The 27514-nt window shown below is 47.0% G+C and overlaps 1 protein-coding gene across 2 annotated transcripts in view; it reads left to right on the top strand.

The window, feature by feature from the left end:
• MRPS5 (mitochondrial ribosomal protein S5) overlaps positions 1-27514 on the top strand; it is a 166559-nt gene that overhangs the window by 22662 nt on the left and 116383 nt on the right. For both annotated transcript variants that reach the window (XM_075338128.1, XM_075338127.1), the window contains exon 2: positions 317-454. In XM_075338128.1, the coding sequence (XP_075194243.1) occupies positions 317-454 (138 nt within the window). The remainder of the gene's footprint in view (positions 1-316; positions 455-27514) is intronic.

Here is a 27514-nt window from a genome sequence, read left to right as displayed (position 1 = left end):
CCAGCGTCTGCAGCTGTCAGATGCCGGCTCCCAGTCTATCACGTTCAGTTCCCCTCACTCCCGATCACATGACTCCAATGCCCGCCCATAAACTTCAAGTGACAGGATCCTGCAAAATAACACATGCGTTTGCATCCGTTTTTCTTTGTAAAAACAGGATCCACCTTTCCAGCAAAAAAACATTCATGACGCATGTTAAAAAAACGTAGTGTGAAAGCAGCCTAATCTGTTGAGGATCTCAGAAAAAAAAATGTTGTAATGGTAATTTAGCAAATGAGAATGTATCATGTTCATGTTGTCTTTTTTAAATACACAGGTGGGGTCTCTGTACCAGAGATACGAAGCAGCTGCCAATTCACCAAACTTGCACTTACCCAAGAGCCATGGTACCAATCTGCATTTACCAGCGTCACTATTCAGCAAGCCCGAATGTCCAGCAACTTCTTCGGCCGATGTGAGTTGTGCTTATTCTTTTATTGGGTCATATTAATGGACTGTAAAAATGTATATATTTACTATCACTTAATGATTGACGGGGTCCGATTTTTGGGACCCCATGATTGGAGCTGTTTCAAAATAAAAAAAGGTAAAATTGTAAATGCAGCTCTGGACTATATTACAGATTTAATGTAAGTATATTTTTTTTTTTTTTTTTTTTTTTTTTTATTTTTATATTCTAAATCAATAGTACACATGAATTTCTTTCTTTTTTTTCTTTCTTCTCTTCCTGGATTGCTCTTTCACTCTTAATTCTGAGGTAAAACCCGAATTCAGTGAAGACCTTCCCATTACTGAGATAGGAGATCAAAACAATGCTGGAAGAGGCAGTAAGCTCAAATATGGTCTTATCTGATATGCAGTACAGTAGAAAAAGTCTGGGAGCAGCTCACCTTCCGTGGTTGTGATAGTCACAGCCACTATGATCATGTAAGACGGCTTCAGCAGACCCATGTGGAAGTATAAATCAGAGGAGAGAAAAGGGTTAAAGGGGTGGTTCACTACTTAATTTTCCAAGCCACATCAATATAATGTTGAGAAACAAGGTTTCTCTTAAATACCTTGTGTAGTACATTCTGCCTGTGAGTGGCACTATTGCGGTCCGCTCATCCCTATCATGTGACCCCCGGGCTCCATGACCTCTGATGTCCGGTGATGTCACATCAACTTCCAGTTGACCTGACATCACCGCGGCCGGCACCAGTCTTCCTGAGTGACTCTGCTGTGCGTGGAGTTTCACCACTCGTCACAACCCAGCATCTCCCTGAAATAAAGACTGCCTGGAAGCATTCACTTCCCTAAATGCCTAAAAGGTCATATCTTGGCGAAATTTTTTCTGTGGTGATTGACTGAGCCATACGTGACAGTCACAAGTGTGATTAATATAAATACTACCCAGAGTGGAATAAATATAGAGATTTTAAGAGTCCAAAAGCCCCCTGGATATATCCTTGATAAACAACTGCCGTGAAAATCATCTGTTTGGGAGGTAATGCCTTTATCCTGATACATCCTAGGATAGACCAGCTGTAAGGCTGTGTGCACACGTTGCGTTTTTTACCGCAGAAACGCTGCGTTTAGAACCTCAGCGTTTCAGTGGCAAATTGCATGCGTTCAGCTTTCCCAGCAAAGTGTATGAGAAAGCCGAAAAATCAGTGCACACGCTGCGTTTCTAAACGCAGCGTTTTGGATGCCAAAAATCGGTGCGGAAAGAAAAGCAGCATGTCACTTCTTTTGTGCGGTGTGGCTGCGTTCTCTCCCCCATTGAAATCGATGATGCGGGTCAGAACGCAGCTACAACGCAGTGAGCTGCTTTTTTGTTGCGGTCCGCGGGCTTTGTCGGCATGCCAGAACGCAGGCATTTACCTGGAAGTAAGGTCAAGAGGTTTCCTGTTGACCTCACTTCCTGGCAAAGTCCTGGAAAGCCCCCGGTGTCGCCAAAGTGCCCGCCCCGACCCCCGACCCCCCCCCTCCCGAAAATCCAAAATGGCCGCGCACACAGTAGCGCACCGGCCGCAACCTACTCCTATGATTTCTGTCGCATGTGCCTTGAGACATGCGAGAGAAAAATGCCCCCCAGGCCCTGCCAGGTCACCCCCTATTCCCCCCGGTATTCCCCCTTACCTGTCCGGTCGCAGCGCTGATCCCCCGCGGTCCCCTCCTCCTTCACAGCAGACGCCGGTCAGTGCGGTCACATGAGCAGAGCAGCTGACAGCCAGCACTGTGTTCAGAGAGCTGTGCTGGCTGCTCGCACTCTGCAGCTGTGACCCGGGGAGAGTGGGTGCAGATTTTTGGCACCCACTCTCCTCAAATGGAGGGTCTGCCCTCCTAGAAAATGGGGGATACGTTCCCTGAACGTGCCCCCATATTCTACAAGGTCCAGAGCCGACGTGGGACGTCCAAATGGTATCCGGCGGACCCATTTTTTTCAAATTTTTTGATTTAAATTGGTGAACGAGGGTATGATTTGGGGAGTGTTTTTTCTAATAAAATTTTTTTTGTCATTTTTTTTGCTTTTGTTTACTGTCAATTAGTTATGTCTGGTATCTGATAGACGCCGTGACATCACTAATTGCTGGGCTTGATGCCAGGTGACATTACACATCTGGTATCAACCCCATTTATTACTCCAATTGCCAACGCACCAGGGCGCGAGATGAGTTGGGGCGAAGCGCCAGGATTGGCGCATCTAATGGTTGCGCCACTTCTGGGGCGGCTGCGGCCTGCTATTTTTAGGTTTGGAAGAGTCCAATAACCATGGCTCTTCCCACCCTGAGAATACCAGACCCCAGCTGTCAGCTTCACCTTGGCTGGTGATCTAATTTGGGGGGACCCCACGTTATTTTTTTTTTAATTCTTTATTTATAAATAAAAAAAAAAGCCTGGGGAGCCCTCCAAATTGATCACCAGACAAGATGAAGCTGCCAGCTGTGGTTTGCAGGCTACAGCTGTCTGCTTTACCCTGACTGGCTATCAAAAATAGGGGGAGACCCCACGCCATTTTTTCCATGTTTTTTTTTTTTTTTTATAAATACTAAGATAGGCACCCTTTAGTGCCACATGAAAGGTACTAAAGGTGCCAGCTTAGAATATGCAGGTGGGGGTGGGACGTTATATATATTTGACATCCATTCATCCATTGACGCTTTTTTGGCTGTGTGCCCACAATCAGGTTTTGCAGTGGTTTGGGCGCTGAGTGTTTTCCCTGCGTCCATAACGCTGCGTTGTGCAGTAGAAGCACAGTGGAAGGATTTTTGGAGATCCCATGCCCACTGTGCTTCTTTTCTCCGCAGCATAAACTGACCGGTGGCGTGGCTTCCTGAGCCTCAGCATGTCAATTTATGCTGTGGAGACGAGAGTGCTCTCTGCAGGTAGAATAGAGCTAAAGTCCACAGCAGCCTGAACCCAAATCGTGGGCATGGGCAGCTGCGTTCTCCCGTGGACAACACTCACATCTCTGCAGGAAGGCTGACACTGTGTACTAGACGCCGTGTCGCTGGATCACGGCCACATAGCCTAAAAGTGAGAATATTGTTGCTACAGCAACATTTTGGGTGAAGTAGCTGTGGATTCAAAATGCTTAATATACTCCTGAATAAAATCCTTGAGGGGTGCAGATTCCAAAATGGGGTCACTTGTAGGGGGTTTTCTGGCGTATAGGTACCCAAGGGGCCCTGCTAATGTGACATGGTGCGCGAAGTTTATTTCAACTTTTCCAAAATTCAAATGGTGCTCTTTCCATTCCAAGCCCTCCCATTTATCCAAACAGAATGTGGAGAAGGAAATGACATCACTTTTTTTTTTTTCCGAAAGGTCTGTGTTCAACCAACTTTATTAACACTGACAAGTCTTAAAAAACGCACCTAAAAACGCATGAAAAACGCATGCGTTTTCGATGCGTTTTTCTCAAAAAGCATTGTTTACAATTCTCCCCTCTGCCAGAGGGTGCGTTTTTTTCCGCGCTGAAAAAAAAGCAACATGTGCACATAGCCTAAGACAGCATATGTTTCATCCCACATTTCACTCAAGTGGCAGAAAGGATCTACTATTACGGATTTGCCAAAAAGAATCTCTTTCAAGAAAATGTTGAAAAGCTCCTGATGAGCCCCTCATTATCAATATATAAAAGGGCGAAACGTGTCGGGAATTTCTTGAATAGCAAAATCTATAATTGGGCAATTGTTGAATAGCAAAACTTTAAATTATACTATCTATCTACCTGTATCTGCTACTGAGCACACAGACCTATAGACAACTGTTGACTCCGAGGCCCCAAATCCCTACATGTCGTAGTGGTGATATAGACAAATTAGCCATTATTGACCGAGCACTTCTTCCTCACTGTGGTGTTACTACTTTGGGGGTTTTCTCATCTTGAGAGGGAATGCACCCATATGTCAGCAGGGAGGGCATATCCAGGACCAGTCATCGTGGAACGGGGGCGTCTTCATAATTAGGACGCCGACCCCTGTAGTGTAGGAAGGGAAAGGATAGGGTTAATTATCTTTCCTTTTCCTTCCTGATTTTTATTGAAATTTGTGTATGTATGTGCATTTAGATATTAATAAAGTATATGGTTTTTAATAAGTAGTGAAGACTCTGGTTATAGCAATATCTACTTTTAAGTATCTGGAATCGGTATATAACAGTATTGCAATGTGATAATGACCACAAACACACCTTCAAGATGACCACTGTCTTGCTAAAGAAACGTAGGGTAAAGGTGCAGGACTGGCCAAGCATGTCTCCAGACCTAAACCTTATTGAGCATCTATGGGGCCTCCTCAAATGGAAGGTGGAGGAGCGCAAGGTCTCTAACATCCACCAGCTCTGTGATGTCATCAAGGAGGATGGAAAAGGATTCAGTGGCTCATGTGAAGCTCTATTGAACTCCGTGCCCAAGAGAGTTAAGGCCGTGATTGAAAATAATGGTAGCTTCATTATTGACACTTTGTTCACAATTTGGCCATTTTCACTTAGTGGTGTACTCTCTTTTGTTTCCAGCGGTATAGACATTAATGGCTGTATGTTGTGGTTTGCATCTTTTTATTAACATTTTACAAATTTTAATACAAGAAATACAAGGAATAAGGGAGGAATTAGGGAAAGGGAAAACAGGAATAGACAAAGGAAAAATCAACAGTTAAGTGTCGCCTTTATGGCCAATGCTTCAAAAGTATTACCATCAAACGGTTTGTCACCAACGTACTTGGAACAACAAAAACAATAACATACATGAGAAATAATAATCATTACATGTCAGGAGGCTAAGTTATATGCAGACTAGGCATAACTGTTTCCGCCCATAAAGACAATGGCTGTATGTTGAGTTATTTCGAGGACACACCTGAGAATATCACATTTAGTACACCCCTCACATTTTTGTAAATATTGTGTATCTTTTCATGGGACAACACTGAAGATATGACACTTTAAAGGGAACTGGTCAGGTCCCCTCTGCCCTCCAGCCCAGCAGCATACAGACCTGTATGCCCATATTCCCTCCCTAACCAGCCCTGTATATTTTTATTCACTAATACGGTATGAATGTTTAAAAAAATGACTTAGAAACCTTGCTTTCCCTATGCTAATTAGGGCCTTGACTAGTCACAGGGGCATTAGTTCCCCAGACAAGTTGACACTCTGTCCTTGTTATCATGCCCCTGTAGTCGTGATAACATGATTTCCATGAGCCGACATCACCGCCAGCTGCTGGAAATCTTGCGCATACGCGCAGCTCATTTCAGCCTCCTCAATGCACCTCAGAAGTCGGGCGTACGCTTCCCAGCTTCATTAGGCACACTGCACTCAACTGGAATTTCATAAGACGTGTATATGAGTCGTCTTCTGAACTTCCGGTCATGAGCAGTGACGCCGGCTCGTGGAAATCATGCTATCACGACCACAGGGGTTTATAAGTCATTTTTTTTAAACATTGATATTAGTGAATAGCATCATACAGGGCTGGTTAGGGAGGACATTTTGGCATGCATGTATGAATGCTGTTGGGTTGGAGGGCAGAGGGGTTGACCCATTCCCTTTCAAGTGTCATATCTTTAGTGTTGTCCCATGAAAAGATATAATACAATATTTACAAAAATGTGACGGGTGTACTCAATTTTGTGATATATTGTAATTGTCTTTTTTTTTTTTTTAAACTTTGAATTTTTATTGAGATTTTCAATTTACGTTTTTCATACATAAAATAAAACATAAAATTCAGAATTCTTATCGAACCTAGACAAACAATGACAGGACAGGTGAGGAGGGTTAGGAGGGGAGAGGAGAAATAGGAGGGAAGAGGGAAGGGTTTCAAGAGTCCATGCTCCTTCCATAGGACCCATAGGCCTCAGTCTCACAGATCCTCCTGTCCCGCAAAGTAGTCCCATGGTGCCCACACGGCCTGGAAACGGTCAACTGTGTCATGCAATAGTGCCGTGAGATGTTCCATGCGTCTAACGTCCAGTAATCTATACTTGAGGCTCTGGAGTGAGGGTGTCCCTGGCTGCCTCCAATTCTTTGCAATTAAGCATCTGGCCGCCGTAAGGATGTGGGACAAAAGCTTAGAGGCCGTTTTTCCCAATCCCCCATTCCCAAGACCCAGAACATAGATCAGGGGATCAAGATCAACCTCTATATATAGTACTTTATGGATCAACCCTCTAACCCGCTCCCAGAAGGGGACTATCCCTGGACAGGGCCAGAATATGTGCAGAATGGTGCCCCTGCCTCCCCCGCATCTCCAGCAACAAGCCGGTATGGAGGGGTCTATGCCATGAAGGAAATCTGGAGTGTGGTACCAAAATAGCAAAATTTTATAGATATTTTCCTTATATAGTGTGCATATTGACGTCTTGGCGGCGTTTCCCCAGATTGCTGCCCATTCCTGAGGAAGTATCCGCCTTCCCAATAGAGACTCCCATTTCCGCATGTATGGAAAAGACCCCTCGGGCCCCTCCCGTGACTCAGAAAGCAAAATGTAAATTTCCGAAATTAGTCCCTTAGTATCAGTGCCCCTTCTGCAAATTTTCTCAAAATCTGTGGGAATCGAGGCCCCTGCCCTGCCAAACAAGGAGCCAGCCAAGTCTCTGATCTGCAGATATTGGAAAAACTCTCGATTAGAGAGAGAGAATTTATCTCTAAGGTACTCAAAGGAATGGATCTGCATTGTACTTCCATCTATAATGTCTGCAAATCTGAATAGACCTGCTTTGAGCCAGGGGTGCACCATGTCCGACTCCAGACTGCTTGGGAGCAAGGGTTGGTATATGAAGGACACCAGAGGGGAGCAGGGGGATGCCAAAGGAAATCTTCTAATGCAAAATGCCCAGAGGTCCCTAGTGAACTGCATCGGTCCAAGAAGAGGGGGGGGCGAATCACACCGGGCCGGGGGCCACAGGAGCGTGTTTGGATGTATAGGCGCCAGCCAAAGTTTTTCAATCTCAGTCCACCTGTTGTATGCCCAAAGGGACACCCAACAGGGGATCCTCCTAAGATGGGTCGCCCAATAGTATTTTAGGATGTCCGGGACAGAAAGCCCCCCCCTGTTTCTCCGAGCCATCAACACCTCCCTGGCCACCCTATGACGTTTGTTACACCAAATAAATCTAAGGATAGCCGCCTGAAGGGACTTCAGCTCCTTTATTGGTACCTTAACTGGGAGGGTTTCAAAGAAATATAATAATTTTGGGAGCAAGCTCATTTTAACCGCCGCAATGCGCCCCATCCACGAAAGAGGGAGGGGCAACCACTTGCTCAAAAGATTTCTCAGCTCTCGGAAAAGGGGGGGAAGTTAAGGTTATAGAGGGAATCATAAGTAGATGTGAGGTTAACCCCCAGGTACTTGACCGCATCTGTCTTCCAACGAAACTTAAAATTCAAACGCAGGTAATCCAGGGCCACCGAGTCGAGATTCAAGGGCATTGCCTCCGTTTTGCTAGAGTTGATCTTATACCCCGAAAGGCTCCCGTACCTACCCAAGGTGCACATTAAAATTGGAAGGGACACATGGATGTTAGTAAGTGTAATGAGCACATCGTCGGCAAAAAGCGAGATTTTAAACGGTTTATTCCTGACCAGGACCCCCGAGATGTCTGGGTTGCTCCTGACCGAGGCCGCGAGGGGCTCTATGCATAGCACAAAAAGGAGGGGGGACAGGGGGCACCCCTGCCTGGTGCCATTGGAGATGAGAAAAGGCTTAGAGATGTGGAGGGGGAGTTTGATAGAGGCCGTAGGAGCGCTATACAGGGACTTCAAGGCCCGCATAAAGCCACCCGAGATCCCAAAGACCTCCAGTGTCTTGAAGAGAAAAGGCCACGCAAGGCGGTCAAAAGCCTTCTCTGCATCTAGACTCAACACCAACGCCTGTTGCTTCGTCCGATTTGCCACATCCACCAGGTCTATGACCTTCCTGGTGTTGTCACCCCCCTGACGGCAAGGGACAAAACCCACCTGGTCTTTATACACGAGTTGGGGCAACCATCGATTAAGCCTGGCCGCCAAGAGCTTGGTGAACATCTTCAAATCGGAGTTCAAAAGGGCTATTGGTCTATAATTAGCACAGTCCAATGGGTCCCTGGGTGGCTTGGGCAGGAGGATTAAATGGGAGTGTAGCATGGATGGAGGGATAGGGTCACCCTGAAGGAAAGAGTTAAACAAGGCGGCCATGTGTGGGAGGAGCTCCGCCGCAAACACCTTGTAATAAAAATAAGTAAAGCCGTCCGGGCCCGGTGACTTCCCGCCAGGCAGGGCTTCCAGAACTTGCTCCAGTTCCTCTGTAGTAATCTCTTCATTCAAAGCCGCGGCTGCTCCGCAAGGCAGTGAAGGGAGCTCAAGGGCCGAAAAATAGTCCCCAAGTGCCCCAGCCCCGCGCGAAGCCATGCCCGGGGGAACCGGAAGGTTATAAAGCTTGCTGTAGTAATTGAAAAAAATGTCAGCTATTGAAGCGGGGTGATAGTGGATAATGCCCTTTTCGTCGCGCAGAGCCTGAGGGCATGAGGATGTAGCGCGCTCCTTAAGCTGCCTGGCGAGTAAGGTATGAGCCTTATTACTCCTTTCATAGTATCTTTGTTTGGAAAAGGTTAGCAATTTTTCTGCTCTGCCAATTGCCAAGTCTCTCAACTTTTCCCTAAGGCTGATGACTCTCCTAAGAATAGTCAGTGATGGGGCAACCGCCAGTCTCCCCTCCTGTAGCTTAAGATGGGCCGTTATAGAGTCCCGCTGACTTGTGGCATTCTTTTTAGCCCTGGCGCCCTCTCTAATGCATAGTCCCCTCATCACTGCCTTGTGGGCTTCCCAGAGTGTTGCCGGCGACGTGACCGTGCCCGTGTTCAACTGAAAGAATTCGACCAGTTGCTTATTTAAAAAGGCCCTAGTGTCGGGATTTTTGATCAGAGATTCATTAAGGCGCCAATGCTGAGGCCTAGGTCGAGGACCATCTTTCTTGAAGTCCATTGTGAGTGGGGAATGGTCTGACCACGTAATGGATCCCATCTCCACCCGCTCAAGACGCCCCAGCAGCTGTGTGTCAATGAAAAAATAGTCTATTCTGGTGTGCGTCTGATGCGGATGCGAGTAGAAGGAAAAGGCCTTCTCTCCCGGGTGGTCCACCCTCCAAGCGTCGTATAAAGCGCCTGATCTAATGAGCCTACGAAAGTCCCGGGACAAATTTTTCGAAGCACCCGATGGAGGGTGTCCACCCACAGAGAGTCTGTCGGCCACCTCCGAAAAGGGGATGTTAAAGTCTCCCCCCAACACCGTAGAGGCCGGTGCCAGTCCGCCTATCAGATCGAGTATTTTCCTAAGAAAGCGTATCTGCCCTTCATTAGGTGCATAAATGTTGGCCAGTATGTGCGGGGATCCCCCCAGTTGGCCCTCCAGAATCACATATCTACCCTCTGGATCGCAGTGAGAACCCGTAATTTGTAGAGGACAACTGGAGGATATTAAAATAGCAACTCCCCCCCTCTTGGAGCCCGAGTAAGCCGAGTAATGGATGGGAAAGCGGTGGGATGCAAATTTGAAAGTGTTTGATTCCACAAAATGTGTTTCTTGGATAAAGGCTATGTCTGCACCTGATGTTTTCAGTTCCTGTAGCAGCAATTTCCTCTTGCGGGGTGAATTCAGACCTTTTACGTTAAGAGAGATAATGCGGGTCATATCTAAAACTTAGAAGTAAGAAAAAGCTAATGGCACACCTATACCGTCGGGGGCATGACTTCCCCTGTGAAGCCGGCCAGAGGAGACGGTCCATACGACAAAGGGCCGCAGCTCCCAGGGACTCTAGAAGGGGTGGTACCTGAAAGGACACATAAGGAAAAAACATCGGGGAGGGGGGAAGACAAGGACAAACATAGAAATGAACATGAATTAAGAACATTAACCAAAATGCATAAACCTTAGGCATAGATTCCCGGGGGGTAAACCCGGAAGGGAGAGACCTAGAGGGAGGTTCCCCAACCCGTCTGGGCTGAGAGAGCCACCCACCTCACTCCCCAGTAGCCCTCCCACGGGGGTCAGTCCAGTGGGCACGGGCCCGTGCCTAAAGGAAACAAGGGAGAAAAAAAAAAACAAAAAACCTCAACCACTAACTCCAAGTAAGGGGACCGGGCTCCCGCCAACCCCCCTACCCCCCACGGCATCATTGTGGCTACAGCCCCCCCCCCCCCTTATGCAGCTCAACAGACCCAGAGGGCCGCAGATGACACAATGGACAGTCAGAGGCTTGCTGTAGAGAGAGTCACAGTATCACAAAGCATGCTCAGCCACTGGAACTCAGAGGGTATAAGAAATAGGCACCAACCAGGTTAAGGAGTGTCCTCAACGGCGAGCCGGGGAGGGGAGCGACCCGCGGCCCCTACCTCCTCTCCCCCCCCAAAGCCCCACGCCCTCCACCCCTCACCTTGGACCACACGGGAGGGGGCGGACCTTCCAACCTTTGCAAGTCCCAATCTGGGATACAGACCGCTGGAATGTCCAGTGCTTCACAGAACAGAGTGGTATCTGCTGGAGTGCGAAGGGTCGCCGATTTACCCCCTCTGCGCGCTGTTAGTGCAAACGGGTAACCCCAGCGGTATGGAACCTGGTGCTCCTTCAGGCTCGTGAGGAGGGGTTTGAGGTGCCGCCTTTTCTGGAGTGTGATGTGAGAAAGATCCGGGAAAAGCTGGATTTCCTTGCCATTGAACACAGATGCCGTGCGCCTCATTCTAGCCTTAGCCATGATCAGTTCTTTGGTGGAGAAGTCGTGGATGCAACAAATGATGTCCCGGGGTTGGGTGGATAAATTCTTCGGCTGTAAAGCCCTGTGTGCCCTGTCCAGCTTGATGATGTTAGAAGGGGGAGCGTCCAACACTTCATTAAAGATGGATTGTAGTATGGAGTTTGTGTCCTCGGGCCCATCTGACTCTGGGACCCCCCTCACACGGACATTGCAACGGCGTCCTCTGTTGTCGAGATCCTCTATGTGAGACTGCATATCCTCCATAATTTTTTGTTGCGATGTTGCCAGTTTGTGTAATTCTGATACATGGGATCTGGTGATGTCATGCTCTTCCTCCAGGGATTCAATTCTGCCAGACAATTGCTGCAAATCTCTCCTCACTTCAGCTATTTCTGACCTGCAAGTTGCTTTAACCTCATGTATGAGGCATTGAAAGTCCTCTTTAGAAGGAAGTTTACTTATGAAATCATGCATGTCCTTATAGAAGGTGTCTGGCCCTTTAAGGTGAGAACGTGCAGTAATAGACACTGGAGTTTTAGTCTGGTGCTGGGGAAGCTGGGGAAGTTGATCTCCACACCGAGGCCCAGAGGGGGGAAGCAGGCTGCTCTGTTCCCTGATATTACCAGCTGTAGCTGCAGTCCCTTCTCCCGGCAGTGGGGAGGGCTGCCCCCCGACCTCCACCTTATCTCCCACAGCCACTATGTGCTCCTGGGCCTGCTGCTGCTGTGCCTGAGGATCCGATGCAGTGCAGGGCTGCTGAGCCAAGGCATTCCCTGTTGGAACTGCTGCAGGGATTCCTCCACTTTCCCGTGTCCCCGCTCACCCACTCCTCCTTCTCTTGCTGCTTAGCAGGCCGGGCCAGTGCCTCCATTTCCCCTCCATGCTCCTGGAAAGATGGCGTCCGGGCCTCCCCTGGACCCTGTTCCAGGCCCAAGAAAGTATCCAGCGCCGTGGTGTGCAGCGGGGGGGGCACCGATGCCTGCTGCGATGGTTTAATCCTCCGTGGTCCCATCCTGAGAGCCGGTGAGTAGGTTTATGCTTATGATAAGTGCTGATTTAGCTGAGGGTCAACAGGAGCTCCTCTTCCCCACGTCCACTCAGCTCAGCATCCTGGACACGCCCCGTAATTGTCTTTTAATTAAACCTTTTGCATCATTGGACTTTTCCAGGCTCTTTATTTCCTTGCAAATTGCTGGTTACCTAATCCGTTAACTAAGAATCCATCAAAGCTCTCCTTCCAATGGAGAGTTTGTAGCACTTTTTTGTCTCCCGTTTTCTGAACTCTTCTGAACTGATTTATGACCACAGACCACATAGATGAGATGAACGTGATCATAAATCCGCACAAAGGAGCTCAGAAAAAGAAACAAAGTTATAAACTCCCCATCAGAAGGAGATGACTGCCAGGTTCTCATTTCCAGAGGTTCTGATGTTTTGGAAAAATACTCAAAACCCCTGGCTGAAGTTTGTTGTGAAAAAGCAAACCATTCTTTACTGCTCAGGTCCAGCGCTGAGTCTCCGATGCTGCTCCCAGTGTCTGTTATTGTCTGCAGCTCTACAGAGAGTAGTAGATAGGGATGTCAAACCGCGCCACTGACTCAGCCGATCCAGGAGATTATGGATTAATGTTGCTTTTATTCATTACACAGATCAAGTCAACGCGTTTCGGGAGGCACAGCTCCCTTCATCAGGACAGACTGGCAGACTGTTTTGCTTGCCAGTCTGTCCTGATGAAGGGAGCTGTGCCTCCCGAAACGCGTTGACTTGATCTGTGTAATGAATAAAAGCAACATTAATCCATAATCTCCTGGATCGGCTGAGTCAGTGGCGCGGTTTGACATCCCTATCTACTACTCTCTGTTATCTGCCATTTTTGGGTCCGCTGCCGTGGCTTGGAATTCTCAACATGCTGTTATAGGCGTTGTGACTTTCACAACCCCTATAGGTGAGTAAGACCACCCTCCTTGAACCCCCCCCCCATTTACTGGGGTAAGACCCTATTGCGCTTCTTTTCCACAGTTTTTCCTCTGATTGTCTGCAGCTCTGACATCACATGTATAGAGCTGCAGCCGATCAGTGGCTGATGTCATGAACTTGAGCAGGGCCGCTGAGCTCCGTTATTGGCTGCAGCATTCTCGATATGACATCATCACTGCCACAGTAAGACACCAGGAGCAGCAGAAGAGATCAGCGCTGGACCCTGGAAGGGAAAGTAAAGCGTTCGTCTTTTTTTTTTCTTTTCTTTAAAGGGAACCTGTCACCACTTTTTTGGCATATAAGCTGCGGCCACCACCACCGGGCTCTTATATACAGCATTCTAACATGCTGTATATAAGAGCCCAGGCCGATGTGAGAACATAAAAAACACTTTACAATACGTACCTAACGGTCACGCGGTTGGCCATATGGGCGTCTCCGTTCTCCGGTGCCGGCGCCGCCTCTTTCGGCCATTAGGTCCTCTTTCTGAAGCCTGTGTGCATGACGCGTCTACGTCATCCACACTCGCCGGTCCTGCGCAGGCGCACTACAATACTTTTGATGTGCCCTGCTCAGGGCAGATCAAAGTGCGCGCCTGCTCAGGACCTGAATGCCAGCAAGTATGGATGACGTAGGACGCGTCATGCACCGCGGCTTCAGAAGATGGAGGACGAAGATGGCCGAAAGAGGTGGCGCCGGCACCGGAGAACAGAGACGCCCATATGGCCAACCGCGCGACCGTTAGGTAAGTATTATAAAGTGTTTTTATGTTCTCACAGCGGCCTGGGCTCTTATACATCATTCTAACATGCTGTGTATATATAAGAGCCCAGTGGTCGTGGCCGCAGCTTATAGGGCAAAAAAAGTGGTGACAGGTTCCCTTTAAAACAAATTATAAACGGGGATATGGGCTTTCCAAAGCTGGAAAACTCTTTTTAACTATGTTACTGTAGCAGGCAGCAACGTGCAGGGAGACAAAGAGCCTGGAAAATGGTGCAATTTTTACTAAAGAAACCGAAGTGAAAAATTGTGTCCTCCATGGTGTATAGATATTTTAAATTAGTTGTTGTAATGGCATGGTAAGATTTCCTGCATTACTCGGTGCTACAACATGGAGAATAGCGGCACTACCACCTACATTATATGCTGAAAATGGAGAGGGATGCTCAGGGTGATGCTCCACGCTCGATTTCCGTGAATGCAACTGTGTCCGTAACTTGGTAACTTAGACTCTCACTCATCTCTCATAGAGAGTGGCATTTTTGCTTAACCTGCTTTCTCCCTCACAGCAGGGTTCACAGGACCTGTATTCTCTAATACCGTGTTTTTCCAAAAATAAGACCTCCCCCAAAAATAAGCCCTAGCAGGGATTTTCAGCATTTTTAGAGCAAGGCTTAAATTTAAGCCATACCCCGAAAATAAGCCCTAGTTGCGGTTCAATAATGAAGTGTCCATGCAGCTAAAAAAGTTAAAGGAAACTGCAGGACACTGCATTATAGAAAGCGGACACCTCGCAATCACACTCACCAGACGCCGAGCAGAGAACCTGCAGTGATCGCACCCCTGCACAGATCAGATCTCACACATCAGATCACACATCAGATCACACACACCAGATCACACATCAGATCACACACACAGACATCATATCACACACACATCAGATCACACACACATCACACACATACTTACCACATCCAGCGACACCAATTTCTTCTCGCCGGCAGAATGCTGAGAGGCAGTGCAGTGAAGCACAAGGACCTGTGAGTGCAATGCTAGATTACAGGACCTGTGGACACGTGACTTCCTCCCATCGTTCCCTGCATCCGGAAGCGTTCTGTAACGCTGGATGTGATGAGAGAGTGAGTCTGCGTGTGATCTGATGTATGTGAGTGTGTCGGCCAGAAGCAGGGGAGGACGGCGTGCAGCATACCTGCTAATAGTGCCCTCTAGAGATCACAGGGAGGACCTGGGAGCCACACAGAAGTCCGGGGACTGGTAAGTATGAGTCTCCTGGGAAGGGGGAGGGGTCTGCTTTTTTGGGGGGTAAACTTACCCCCAACCATGTTTCTCCAAGAATAAGACCTCCTCCAAAAATAAGCCCTTGTGCTTTTTTGGGGGCAAAAAAAGTAGAAGACAGTGTCTTATTTTTGGAAAAACACGGTAGTTCAGTTCTAATTACAGAAATTAAGATATTAAAAGTCAGTATTGATATTGTATGATCTGTACTATTATCTGGTCTAGACCTTGGTGGTTGCAACATTTGGTTTGCTGCTGTTTTTCTCTACATTAATGTTTTCAGCTTCTTTCTTACTGATGTTTTAGGCTGCATGCCCACAGCGTTTTGGCTGTGTAGCATGCTTCAGCTGCGTCCAAAACACTGCGATGTTCAGGACAAGCACAGTGGATGGATTTCTAGAAATCCTATCCTATGCCCTCTGTGCGTGCACTGCCCGCGCAGTGTAAACTGACCTGCGGTGCAGCTTTCCAAGCCGCAAACATGTCAATTTTTTGCTGTGGAGTCACAAGTGTTGTCCACAGGGAGAGCAGAAAAGAGAGACCGCAACTGCCGAGCCTGGATCGAGGACACATGCAGCAGCGGTCTCCTGTGGAGGAGACTCGCAGCCCCGCAGGTCAGGACCCGCCACGTCCAGGACACAGCGGGTCCTGTTACTGTGCACATACCTTTAGGCTATGTGCGCACTAGAAAAGTGATTTTTCTCAAGAAAATTTCTTGAGAAACTTCTGGGAGTTGAAGATTACCGCACCTGCGGTAAAAAAACGCACCAAAACCGCGGGAAAAACGCATGCGATTTTGCCGCGGTTTTTCCGCAGGTTGGTCCCTGCGTTTTTTTTATGCTGAACTACAATAAATAATATAGATAATAATAATAGATAATCGATAGACAGAAAATGGATAGAGGGAAAGATGGATAGATGAATAGATAGATCGATAGATAGATGAGAAAGACCTATATAATGTCCCACCCCCCTGCATATTCTAAGCTGGTACCCTTTAGTGACCTTCATGTGGCACTAAAGGGTGCCCAGCCTTGTATTTAGCCAAAAAATAAATAAATAAAAATGCCGTGAGGTCCCCCCATCTTTTGTAGCTAGCTAGGGTAAAGCAGACGGCTACAGCCTGCAGGCCACAGCTGGCAGCTTGCCTTGGCTGGTAATCCAAAACAGAGGGCACCCCACGCTGTTATTTTACATTAAATAAATAATTTAAAAGAAAAAACGTGGGTTCCCCCCTAAATTGGATCACCAGCCAAGGTAAAGCGGACAGCTGGGGTCTGATATTCTCAGACTAGGGAAGTCCACTGTTATTGGACACTCCCCAGCCTAAAAATAGCAGGCTGCAGCTGCCCCAGAAGTGGCACATCCATTAGACGTGCCAATCCTGGCGCTTCGCCCCAATTCATCCCGTTGCCCTGGTGCGGTGGCAAACAGGGTAATATATGGGGTTGATGCCAGATGTGTAATGTCACCTGGCATCAAGCCCTGGGGTTAGTGATGTCACGCGTCTATCAGATACCCGACATCACCAACCCAGTCAGTAAGAAATATAAAATAGACAATGAAAAAAGTTTTATTTGAAAAAAACACTCCCCACATTCCCTCTTTCACCACTTTATTGACAAGAACAATCAAATCCGGGTCCGGCGTAATCCAATAAGGGGGGGGGGTGTCACACGATGAACCATACCATAGTCACTGTCCCAGTCAATGAAGAACAGAAGGTTCCCCATTGGCTGGGAGAGTAATGCAGTGACCTGAGCTAACATCAATAGGTCAGCCCAGGTCACTGCAGGGGATGACGAGCGCTGCTGTCAGGAGGTTAGATGAGATCATTACCTGCTGTGATGATCTCCTGCAGTCCTGCCATCAGCGCTGTCACTGCCTTCTATGCCCGCCGCGTTCTCAGCAGTATAGCGAGAGCCCGTGACGTCACCGCCAGTGACAGTCTCGGGCCGCGGGCATAGACGGCAGTGACAGCGGTAACGTCAGGAGGCAGGAGGTCGTCACAGCAGGTAATGATATCATCTCACCTCCTGACACCTGCTCTCAGCATCCCCACGGCTGCACGCACTGCTGTGTGTCAGTGTCTGCCTGCGCTGCAGGGTGACAAGCTGCTGAAACTGCAGGTAGAGACTGACACACTGCAGGGCGGGCAGCCGCTGGGCCGGAGCAGGACACAGACTGCACGGGCACCTGGAGGTCACACGGAAGTGCTTCTGTGCGGCGTCCAGGGAGTGTGACGTGTGTGTTTACTCTGCTCCGCTTCCTCTTCGGTCATAATGACATCACTTCCTGCAAAACCACAGGCAGTGGTGTACATTACCGCAAGTAAATCGCGGCTATACCGAGGGTATACCGCACATCATTTGCTACCTGCGGTATACCCCCCGGAATTTCGCTATTACATTACAGTGAATGGAGTGAAATACCGGGGGTATACCGCAGGTACCTGCGGAAAAGAAGTGACATGCACATTTTCTCAAGAAAATCATCAGAAAGAATTTTCTTGAGAAAAAAAACGCAGTGTGCGCACAGCTATTTTTTTTTTCCCATAGGTTTTGCTGGGAAATGTCTGCAGAAAGATTTCAAACATTTCTCAAGAAATTTCCGCAGCAAAACTGCGGGTAAATCCGCGGGTAAAAACGCCTAGTGCGCACAGGGCCTTACTCTTCTTTTATTTTGATTCTAAAACTTGTTCTTGACAAGTGAGTTTCCATACCACGGATGAATATGTCATGATTTGCAAAGTTGTTGCAGAGAATCTGCTGAATATTTTCAGCGGTACAATCCTTCCTGTTAGGGGTGATGATGTTAATTACTTGAGTATTTTTTTTATTCCGGTGTACCTTAGTCAAAGGGGTGTTCTGAAAATTAAAATTTTCCTTATGCATGGGAAAGAGGATTATGTGTTGATCACTGGAGATCTGACCACTGGGTGCACCAGATTCCAGGACCCATCTTGAATAGATTTGGGGTAGACTTGCTTGGCCTCCATTCTTCCACTGTCAGTGGGACTACTAGATATAGCTGAGTGTTACACTTAACTTTTTCTGACCGTCCAAAAGAGAATACAGTGGAACCTTGCTTAACGAGAACTATCCGTTCTGGGAGTGTGCTTGTTAAACAAGTTCCTCGTTCAGCAAAGCAAGATTTCCCATAGGAAATCATTGCAATGCAGACAGTTTGTTCCACAACTTGTTAAATGTCCCATCCTGGTGCCCTATTGTGCCATTCCACACACACACACACACACTCGCACAAACACGCACGCTCAAACACAGATTATGCTCACCTTACCTTCTGTTCCCTCGCCGGTCTCCTGGAACTTGCAGTTCGCCCGTATAAGACGTGTATCGGGTAACCAAGGTGACCGATGCCGGACCTTCAGCTCCCAGCGCGCTGACGTCAAAGGCAGGAGCCGCTTGCCTTTAATTGGCCAGCGTGCTGCCTTTGAGTAGCGCCTGACAGTGGAAGTTCCTCCCTCGTCGCAAATGTTACCGGATACACATCCTGTGGAGGGAGGACCTTCCACTGTCAGGCGCTACTCAAAGGCAGCGTGCTGGCCAATCGGAGGCAAGCGGCTCCTGCCTTTGACGTCAGCGCACTGGGAGCTGAAGGTCCGGCAACGGTCGCCTTGGTTACCCGATACATGCAAGTTCCAGGAAGCCAGCGAGGGAACTGAAGGTAAGGTGAGCATTATGTGTGTGTGTGTGTGTGTTTGTGTGGACTGCAAGAGCGGGTTAGAGCGCGGTGGATGTACGGAACCGGAAGTGTGTGCGGTGAGTATTTTGCTCGTACAGCAAAGCTTTCTCGTAAACCGGGTTACAAATTTACAGAAAGCTCGTTAGGCGAAATACTCGCTAACTGGGTTACTCGTTAAGCGAGGTTCCACTGTATATTGGGAGCAGGATGATTATGTGCACCTCCCCTCTATTTAAGACAGGTTCAAGAGTCCTGTTCTCCAGATCACAGAGGATCTCTTCAAAGGTATTTACCATATGTGTAAGGGATAACTTGCAATTTGGGATAAATTCTCCTTTAAAGATGAAATATAAAATGTCAGGTAGGTTAGAGCCAGGCCTTTAGACTCAACAATAGAAAATGCGATCTACATGATCAATGATGATAAAAAGAATTTGTCACCAGATTTATAGCTCCTAATTTGAGAACAGCGTAAGATAGGGGCGTAAAGAACATGGTTCCAGCGCTGTTACTGATTTATCTGCTGCAACTTTGTTAGTCTTCTCGATGCTGAGCTCTGTATTACGCTTCCGCCATCATTAATTCTCAGCTTTCTGCCTCACTTTGCATAAACCGCTGCCAATCAGTGGTAGGCGGCGGAGGTAGCTGCAGCTGATGAACATTTACGTTTGCATATCAAGAGCTTATTGAGAAGACTAGCAGAGCTGCAGCAGGTAAAACAGTGTTTTATCAATAGTACAACAAGAAACCCAGTAAACTAGGTAAATGAGGCTTTGTTGGAATTAGGTTCTCTGCTCCTTTTTTATACTACTTGCAGATGAGGTGACCGATTCTATTAAAATTCAGAAGCCTTACAAGTCTTGCCCTTCTGCCTTCCTTTTGACCCTCTGCCTTTGCCTACAATGATAGTGTGTGTGGTGCAGCACAATGTCCTTTGGCTTCCCTCTGGTGATGCTATTATTATAATGCTGTATATTACGTTCCGTTCACCACTTGACTCCTGGTATATTTTTTTCTCGTGAGCGTGAAGCAGTAATACCCATCTCCTTGTAGACGTTCGCACAAACATGACTTGACACGTTGTTACTGTTACTCGCAATTCTTGTTCTTGAGCGGTTGCAGTCTGGATTAGACAATAACAAATCACATAGCAACTGTTCCTGTGGAAGGAAAATCAGAAATCCGTGGTGACCGCCTGCACACTGTGTCACTTTACATAGAAGATGGAGCGTCCTTGTAAGAAATCACGATGCTGCTTTTTCTTTCCTTTCATCTTCTGATGTTTTCATTCTTATAACTGCAGAGCGGGGACACAATAATCTCCCATCGTCGCTGATATTCAGCCTTTTCTATGATGTCTGATAGATGACGTTACCTTTAATGGCGTTTCATTCAGTGCCTAATAACTAAGAATAAGTGAATCCTAAAATCTCGCTGCCTGTGAGTGGGGCACTGCTGCCTCCTACTGGATTCATGAAGCAATAGCGAAAACTGTCGGCTGGAGGAGTTATGAGTTCCAATGTGCCAAAGCTTTTCATGCAGTAGTTTTCACCTAGATTACATTTCTTTTTCTTTTTTTCCCCCCTCCATTTTCTCTAAAGAACCATACTGTCTTAAAGGGAAGTTGTCATAAAAAAATATCAATAACTGAACAAATGTAAAGTATTAATGTTTTGTTTAAATATTACTTGTTTTTAATTGACAAAATATAGGGGAGCAGCTCCTAAAATCCTACTGTATAACTAGCTCACATTACAGCTGCAGTAAAAGTGGATGGAATCTGCCCTCCTGTGTGTGACGTCACCTCCCCCTCCTGTTCTGCGTGTTTCCAAAAGGATAAGAGAATGAAGTTTAGGATCACAGTGCAGAGCCATTTTGTTGGGGCCTGCAAAGTGATCCTAATATGTCTAAAGTGTCACCAAGGACGGCTGGCATAGTGCCCCACTGTATACTGTGCCCCACTGTATACTCTGCCCTCATATTCCTGTGCCCTCATATTCCTGTGCCCTAATATTCTTGTGCCCCCATATGCTGTGTCCCGATTTTCCTGTGACCCCATATACTGTGCCCTGATACTCCTGTGACCCCATATACTGTGCCCTGATACTCCTGTGACCCCATATACTGTGCTCCGATATTCCTGTGACGTGCCCCGATATTCCTGTGACGTGCCCCGATATTCTTTTGACTCCATATTCTGTGCCCCGATATTCCTATGACCCCATATTCTGTGCCCCACTGTATACTCTGCCCCCATATACTGTGCTCTGAGCGCTGAGAGGAGGAACTGCCGACACCAGGCTGGCAAGAGTAGCTGCCGGCCGGGATCATAGGTCCAAGGTGACATGAGGTCAGGAGGGGTGATCTGCAGCCTGAGCCCAGCACTGCACTACAGATGTCACACGATGATCACCGCTCCCAGCCGCATGCACTCACCCAGGCCTGCGCCCCCGGCAGCCTGCCCTGTCAACTTGGTGTCTGTTCCTCCTGTCAGCGATCACAGCACAGAGCAGTGAGGAGCTGCTAGGAATGGAGACCCAAAGTAAGCACGGGGTGGCGGGAGAAAGCGGAGTGGCAGGGGGGAGCAGCACATGAGGATCAGTTAGGGTGAAATCACCGTAGCCCAGCACCGGTACTCACCCAATCCCGAGCGGGTGACAAGGGGAAAGTGCAGCACACAGCATACGCTGTGGGCTTCACAAAGATGACGGCGATGTCCTCCCTCTCCTGTGATCTGCACATCATAGGGGGCATGTCCAGCTCACAGCGGGGAGCAGCCTCAGTGTTAGAGAATAGGATCAGAGTCCGACTATCAGACCTAATAGAGTGGGAGCTGCTATATGTGAGGTGAGTAACTGTTGTTACTCCAAGATGGCAGCCCCCAGTGTTTCAGTAAAAATAGAATTAAATTAAACTAAATAAACAGTGAATTTAATTTTGCATTAAAAATAATTGATTTCATAATCACTATTATTAATACAAAAATTAAAAAACGTGACACCCTCCCTTTAAGGATAAAAGTTACGGTATAAGGTTTCTATTAGTAAAATATAGGCTGAGCAAGCTCATGAAAGAGAAACGATTTCACGTCCATGTGTGGTCAGGGTCGGCAGCGCACCTCCAGCTTCTCCCCACCTGGCTAACCTTGACTTATAGATTCACTTTAAATTAATGTGGACCTCACTTGCAAAGCGATAAAGATCTGTCATCAGATTTCACAAATACAAATCACATTCTTTACAAAATATATGTGTTAGACCTGATAAGACTGGTGTATTTATTGTGAAGATCCACGTCAGAGTGGCTGTCTAATCCATTATAGTTATAACTCAGTCTCCGCCCACCTAGCCTGACTGACAGCTCATCAGTGTGCCTCTTCCTTACCGCTGCTCAGATCTCACACTGCTCAGTACAAGCTGCAGCGCTCAGCCCGGCTAATGGTGCCTAGATTAAATACACTTACACTAGTGAGCTATTTAATTCTATAGCTGGATTCATGAGATGCATAGTTTGCTATCCGCATTATGTAACCACTCTGATATGGATTTTCATAGTAAGTACACCAGCCTTCTCAGGTCAAAGAGACCTATTTATTAATGTATGCAGTTTGTATTGTGAAATCGAGTGACAGAATACAATAAATTGTTTAAATGTGTTGTTGGACAATAATTAATCTTGGGGTAGATCATAAATATCAGTTTAGCAACGGTCCGAGTCTGAACTTCCCCACGATCAGGTGTTATGAGGTCCACAAGGCACCGGTGGAACATAGTATATGGAGCTCGAGCGGCTGTTCCCAGGTTTTGCAGCTCAGCTTCTAGTTCTTAGGGGTACTTTGCATGCTGCGACATCGCTAGCCGATTGTAGCGATGCCGAGCACGATAGTCCCCGCCTTTGTCGCAGATGCGATCTCTTGTGATAGCTGCCGGAGCGAACATTATCGTTACGGCAGCTTCACACGGACTTACCTGCCCTGCGACGTCGCTCTGGCCGGCGTCCCGCCTCCTTCCTAAGGGGGCGGGTCGTGTGGCGTCACAGTGACATCACACGGCAGGCAGCCAATAGAAGCGGAGGGGTGGAGATGAGCGGGACGTAAACATCCCACCCACCTCCTTCCTTCCGCCTTGCTGTTGGGGCGCAGGTAAGGAGAAGTTCCTCGCTCCTTCGGCTTCATACACAGCGATGTGTGCTGCCGCAGGAACGAGGAACAACATCGTACCTGTTGCTGCAGTGAAATTATGGAAATGACCGACACTACACAGATCACCGATTTTCGACGCTTTTGCGATCGTTTATCGGTGCTTCTAGGCACGTTGCGACCGGCGCCGGATGTGCGTCACTTTCGATTTGACGCCGCCGATATCGCAGTAGCGATGTCGCAATGTGCAAAGTACCCCTTACACTACACAGTGTACAGAACGGGGGTGTGATGATTCCGGGAGAGGATAAGTGGGGGTGCCGATGTGATATTGATGCCTGATCCTGAGAATAGACTAGCAACAAACACTGGAAACTCCTATTAATACGCCGCGTGATATATATATATATATATATATATATATATATATATATATATATATAAAATTTATTTATTTTTTTGCTGCATGTTTTCCGTATTTTACTGCTCCTAATAACTATACATTCCAAAATCCTAAGCTGAGAGCGGTTCTGATACAGAGGTGAGATTCTTCATCTTTCCTTTTAGAAAAAAAAACCTGAAAACCAAAGCCATTAATGGCCGTCTCGCAAATGCATTTCTTATGTGTAAACAGCATTAGACTGTTGGAAGCCCTGCTGCTGCAATCTGCTGCTCCAAGAGTTTGGCATCTGGAGGTTTTAGACTAAATTAGTTTTTTTAAGTATAAAACATTGCCTTTATTTTTTTCAATTGCAAGAATAAATGATTTCCCAGTGGTTTTGCAGTTTTTTTTTTCTCCTATTTAAGCAAAGTAGTCAAAACCTTGTACCCATAGCGAAATTTAGAAAACCTCGTCCTGCTCCGTGGCAGTGGTGTGCGGCCCTGCATACATAAGGATGCAGCAGAAGTGTGTATTAGCCAAAGGACCAGCTGACTGAACAGATGCAATGCCGGAGGAGGCATCGCAAACTGAACAAGCAGGCAGCTGTAAATGAGTGAACCTGTGCTGAAATGTTAACATAGTGTTTAATCAGTGGCACATGAAGGTAATGAATAAAAAATGGATCTTTGCGTGTCCTTTCAAAACACATTTTTAAGGGTATGTTGAAGGTGAAATTAGATCAGATTGTGCTGCTGCAACTTAATTTGATGCATAAACAGACGCGATGTTACACGGCATTTTTTGGACTGCATGACTCCAGATTACATTTTCAAGTTGTCTCTGGAGCAGCTCACAGCTCTGCAGTCTCCTTACTTCCTGATCTTTGCCAGGGCGGCTTTCCTCCAAATGATAGATCTTTGTGTGTAGAAGAGCTATAGCATTAGGGCTAGGACAAACGGTGAATAAAACGGTCCAAGTGGAATGCGATAAAAAAAATCGCATTGCACCCGGAGCCATGTTACTCTATGGGGCCGTTCCCATCTGCCAAGGTCTGAGCCATATGCTCGAAACGCGTCTGGTGTGTGCGGTTTAAAGAGCCTTTGGAATTTTCCTGACTCAGAGATGGTATACTTTTGTGGTTATCTTTATTACAAGAAAAATATTCTTTGTATTTTAAAAAAGCTTTTCATTAAAGCTATGTTTTTATGGAAACGTGAAGCTAGATCATTCCTTTGTTCACCTGATTATTTTCTCAGCCCTAATCAAACCGAGAAAACATTCTCCACATTCTGCGGGCGTAATCAGATCTGTTTTCACTCGCACCCATACAAGTCTATGGGTGCGAGTGAAATATCGCATTGCACTCGGATAACACTGGAGTGCAGTGCGATAATTGCATCAGCTGGTAATGGAGGAGATAGGGAGATTAACCCCTACCTCTCCTCTACAGCGCCCACCTTCTCCGCAGATGTGATCCGATCGCAGTGGCATGACAGTCGGCTTACACTCACAGAATAGCGGTAGCCGAGAGTCGCATCCGATGCACTTGCACCGGATGCCATACGCTCGCGTGGCCACAGCCTTAGGAGAATTATAAACCTCATTACAAATTTTGTTATAGCACATTCCAAGTTTTGTTATCACTATATGTACATATAAAGATAACATGACATTTCAGCATGCACACATCTAGGACCGTGAGAGCTGTTTTGGGGCATTTTAATTCTATAGGATTGCTAAGAAATTTTTATGAGCTGAGGGAGTTGAACCACTAACCGCTGTTTTGAAATTAATGGGTTGGAGAGAAGGGGCTGGTATGTTAATTTAACACCTTTCATGAATTATAATTGCTGTGCACACTCAGCCAGTGCCTCCATGGTCTTTTCCAAAACTATCTGTACACCATGTAAGATAAAAGCTCATTGCATTATAATGAAAGCAAATCGAAAAAGGAGTCAATTGTAAACTTGCTTATTTTAATACTGTCTAATTAAAACAATTTCATAAACTTGAAAATATTGCTATAAAGGATTGTCCCAATTCAGCAAAGTATTGCTATTCACTGAGGGATACTACAGCTGTTTGGGGGTCCAATCAGTGGAACCCCCACTGAGAATGGGGCTTTAAAATGTATCATAAGCATAGAACGGTGACCACATGTGCTCCTCACCCCTCTATCTGTTGTCCATCAGGCGCCGGAGATAATGGGACACTAATTGCAGTGACCCATCTAAATTTCATGCATCCACAAAATTCACTGTCGGAGTATATTTGCGTATGCAAAAATCTAATCACAGCCATGTCCCTGCCGCAGCACCTGACCTTATCCTTATCTGCACTCTATTTGATTGCATGGATTTACCAGTTTACCACTGTTTTGCGATCTTTCATTTTACATGTTTCACCTCTCGAGCCTGCACTGCCTGACAACATGGCTGATCACAGCAAATCAAAAGTTGTTTTTGTAACCACAAAATTAGAAAAAAAAATGTATGTATGTATGTGAGCGCATTTTTCTTAACCATACATACATTCACTAGTAATATTATACATGTATGTGCATACAGCTTTTCTAGAACAAGAAAAAGAAAACCTACTTGGCAATTAATGGTAAACCTAAACGAAGATATACTTGGCCACAATCAGTCTACATGGTCTTGACTCCAAAAAAAAATATACTCATAGGGAACCTAGATTGTGAGCCCCCATGGGGACAGTGTTGCCATTGTATGTAAAGCGCTGTGGAATTAACAGCGCTATGTAAATGAATAAATATATTATTATTATATTATACTGACCATAAGTAACGCCGCCATACACCGCAGCTGTCAGCCATCCCCTCGTTCTATCAATCACGGTGACAGCGCTGTCCTCCGACTTCCCCCACACACAGGAATGCTCAGCCTGGTGGAGCGCTGTGTTCTTCCGGACTCTTCTGCTAGCGGCTTATATCCCCGGCAAAGACCATGATCAAGCGATTTATTTCTAAGTGCCCGATCCTTGTGTCTGTTGGGGACAATCTGAAGGACCCCATACTCAGTAGATCGTCAGCCATCCTGTGAAATTAGTGGGTTCAACAACTGTAATGTTTATGAGGACCTTTAGAAATCAGAGGTCCATTTCTTGATTGAAGGACACCTTTTGGAGATACTTGCCATATAACCAGACCCAGGTTTGTAAATGTTGTGGTTTTAATTACTGTATGAGATGACATTGGTTGAAATGAAATGTTGTGTATTTAGACAGTGTAGTCAAAGAGTTTGGCAAATGCTGCAGCTTTTTTCAAAATCACAGCAAAACTAAAGCTGCTTTCTTTGTCGCTCCTAATTGGGAGACCCAGACAATTGGGTGTATAGCTACTGCCTCCGGAGGCCACACAAAGCACTACACTTAAAAGTGTAAGGCCCCTCCCCTTCTGCCTATACACCCCCCGTGGGATCACGGGCTCCTCAGTTTTCATGCTTTGTGCGAAGTAGGTCAGACATCCACGCATAGCTCCACTGTTTAGTCAGCAGCAGCTGCTGACTATGTCGGATGGAAGAAAAGAGGGCCCATACTAGGGCCCCCAGCATGCTCCCTTCTCACCCCACTTTTGTCGGCGGTGTTTGTTAAGGTTGAGGTACCCATTGCGGGTACGGAGGCTGGAGCCCACATGCTGCATCCTTCCCCATCCCCCTTAGGGCTCTGGGTGAAGTGGGATTTTACCGGTCTCCAGGCACTGAGACCGTGCTCCATCCACAGCCCCTGGGAAATCTGCTGGATATGGAGCTGAGTATCGTCAGGGACAGGACCCTGCTACATCAAGGTACTCTGTGTCCCCATACAGACGCAGACACACGGCAGCATTGCTGAGTGTGTTAGTGCGCCGGGGACAACAGCGCCGCGCGCTTGTGCCACTACTCACTACAGCTCTGCTGAGTGAGTCTATGTATTGCAAACTGCCGCGCCGGCCGCTGCTGTTAGTTTGCTGCGGCGCGGCTGGGACTTGTGGTGCGCCGGGGACTTCCGCGCTGGCCGTGCATGTATGACGGCCGCGCTTATTAATCGAGTCCCCGGCTTTTGCGGCCTAGTTTCGTTT

Source organism: Anomaloglossus baeobatrachus, chromosome 3, assembly GCF_048569485.1.
Source record: "Anomaloglossus baeobatrachus isolate aAnoBae1 chromosome 3, aAnoBae1.hap1, whole genome shotgun sequence".
NCBI classification, from domain to species: Eukaryota; Metazoa; Chordata; class Amphibia; order Anura; family Aromobatidae; genus Anomaloglossus; species Anomaloglossus baeobatrachus.
This window is presented reverse-complemented; position numbering and strand designations above follow the sequence as displayed.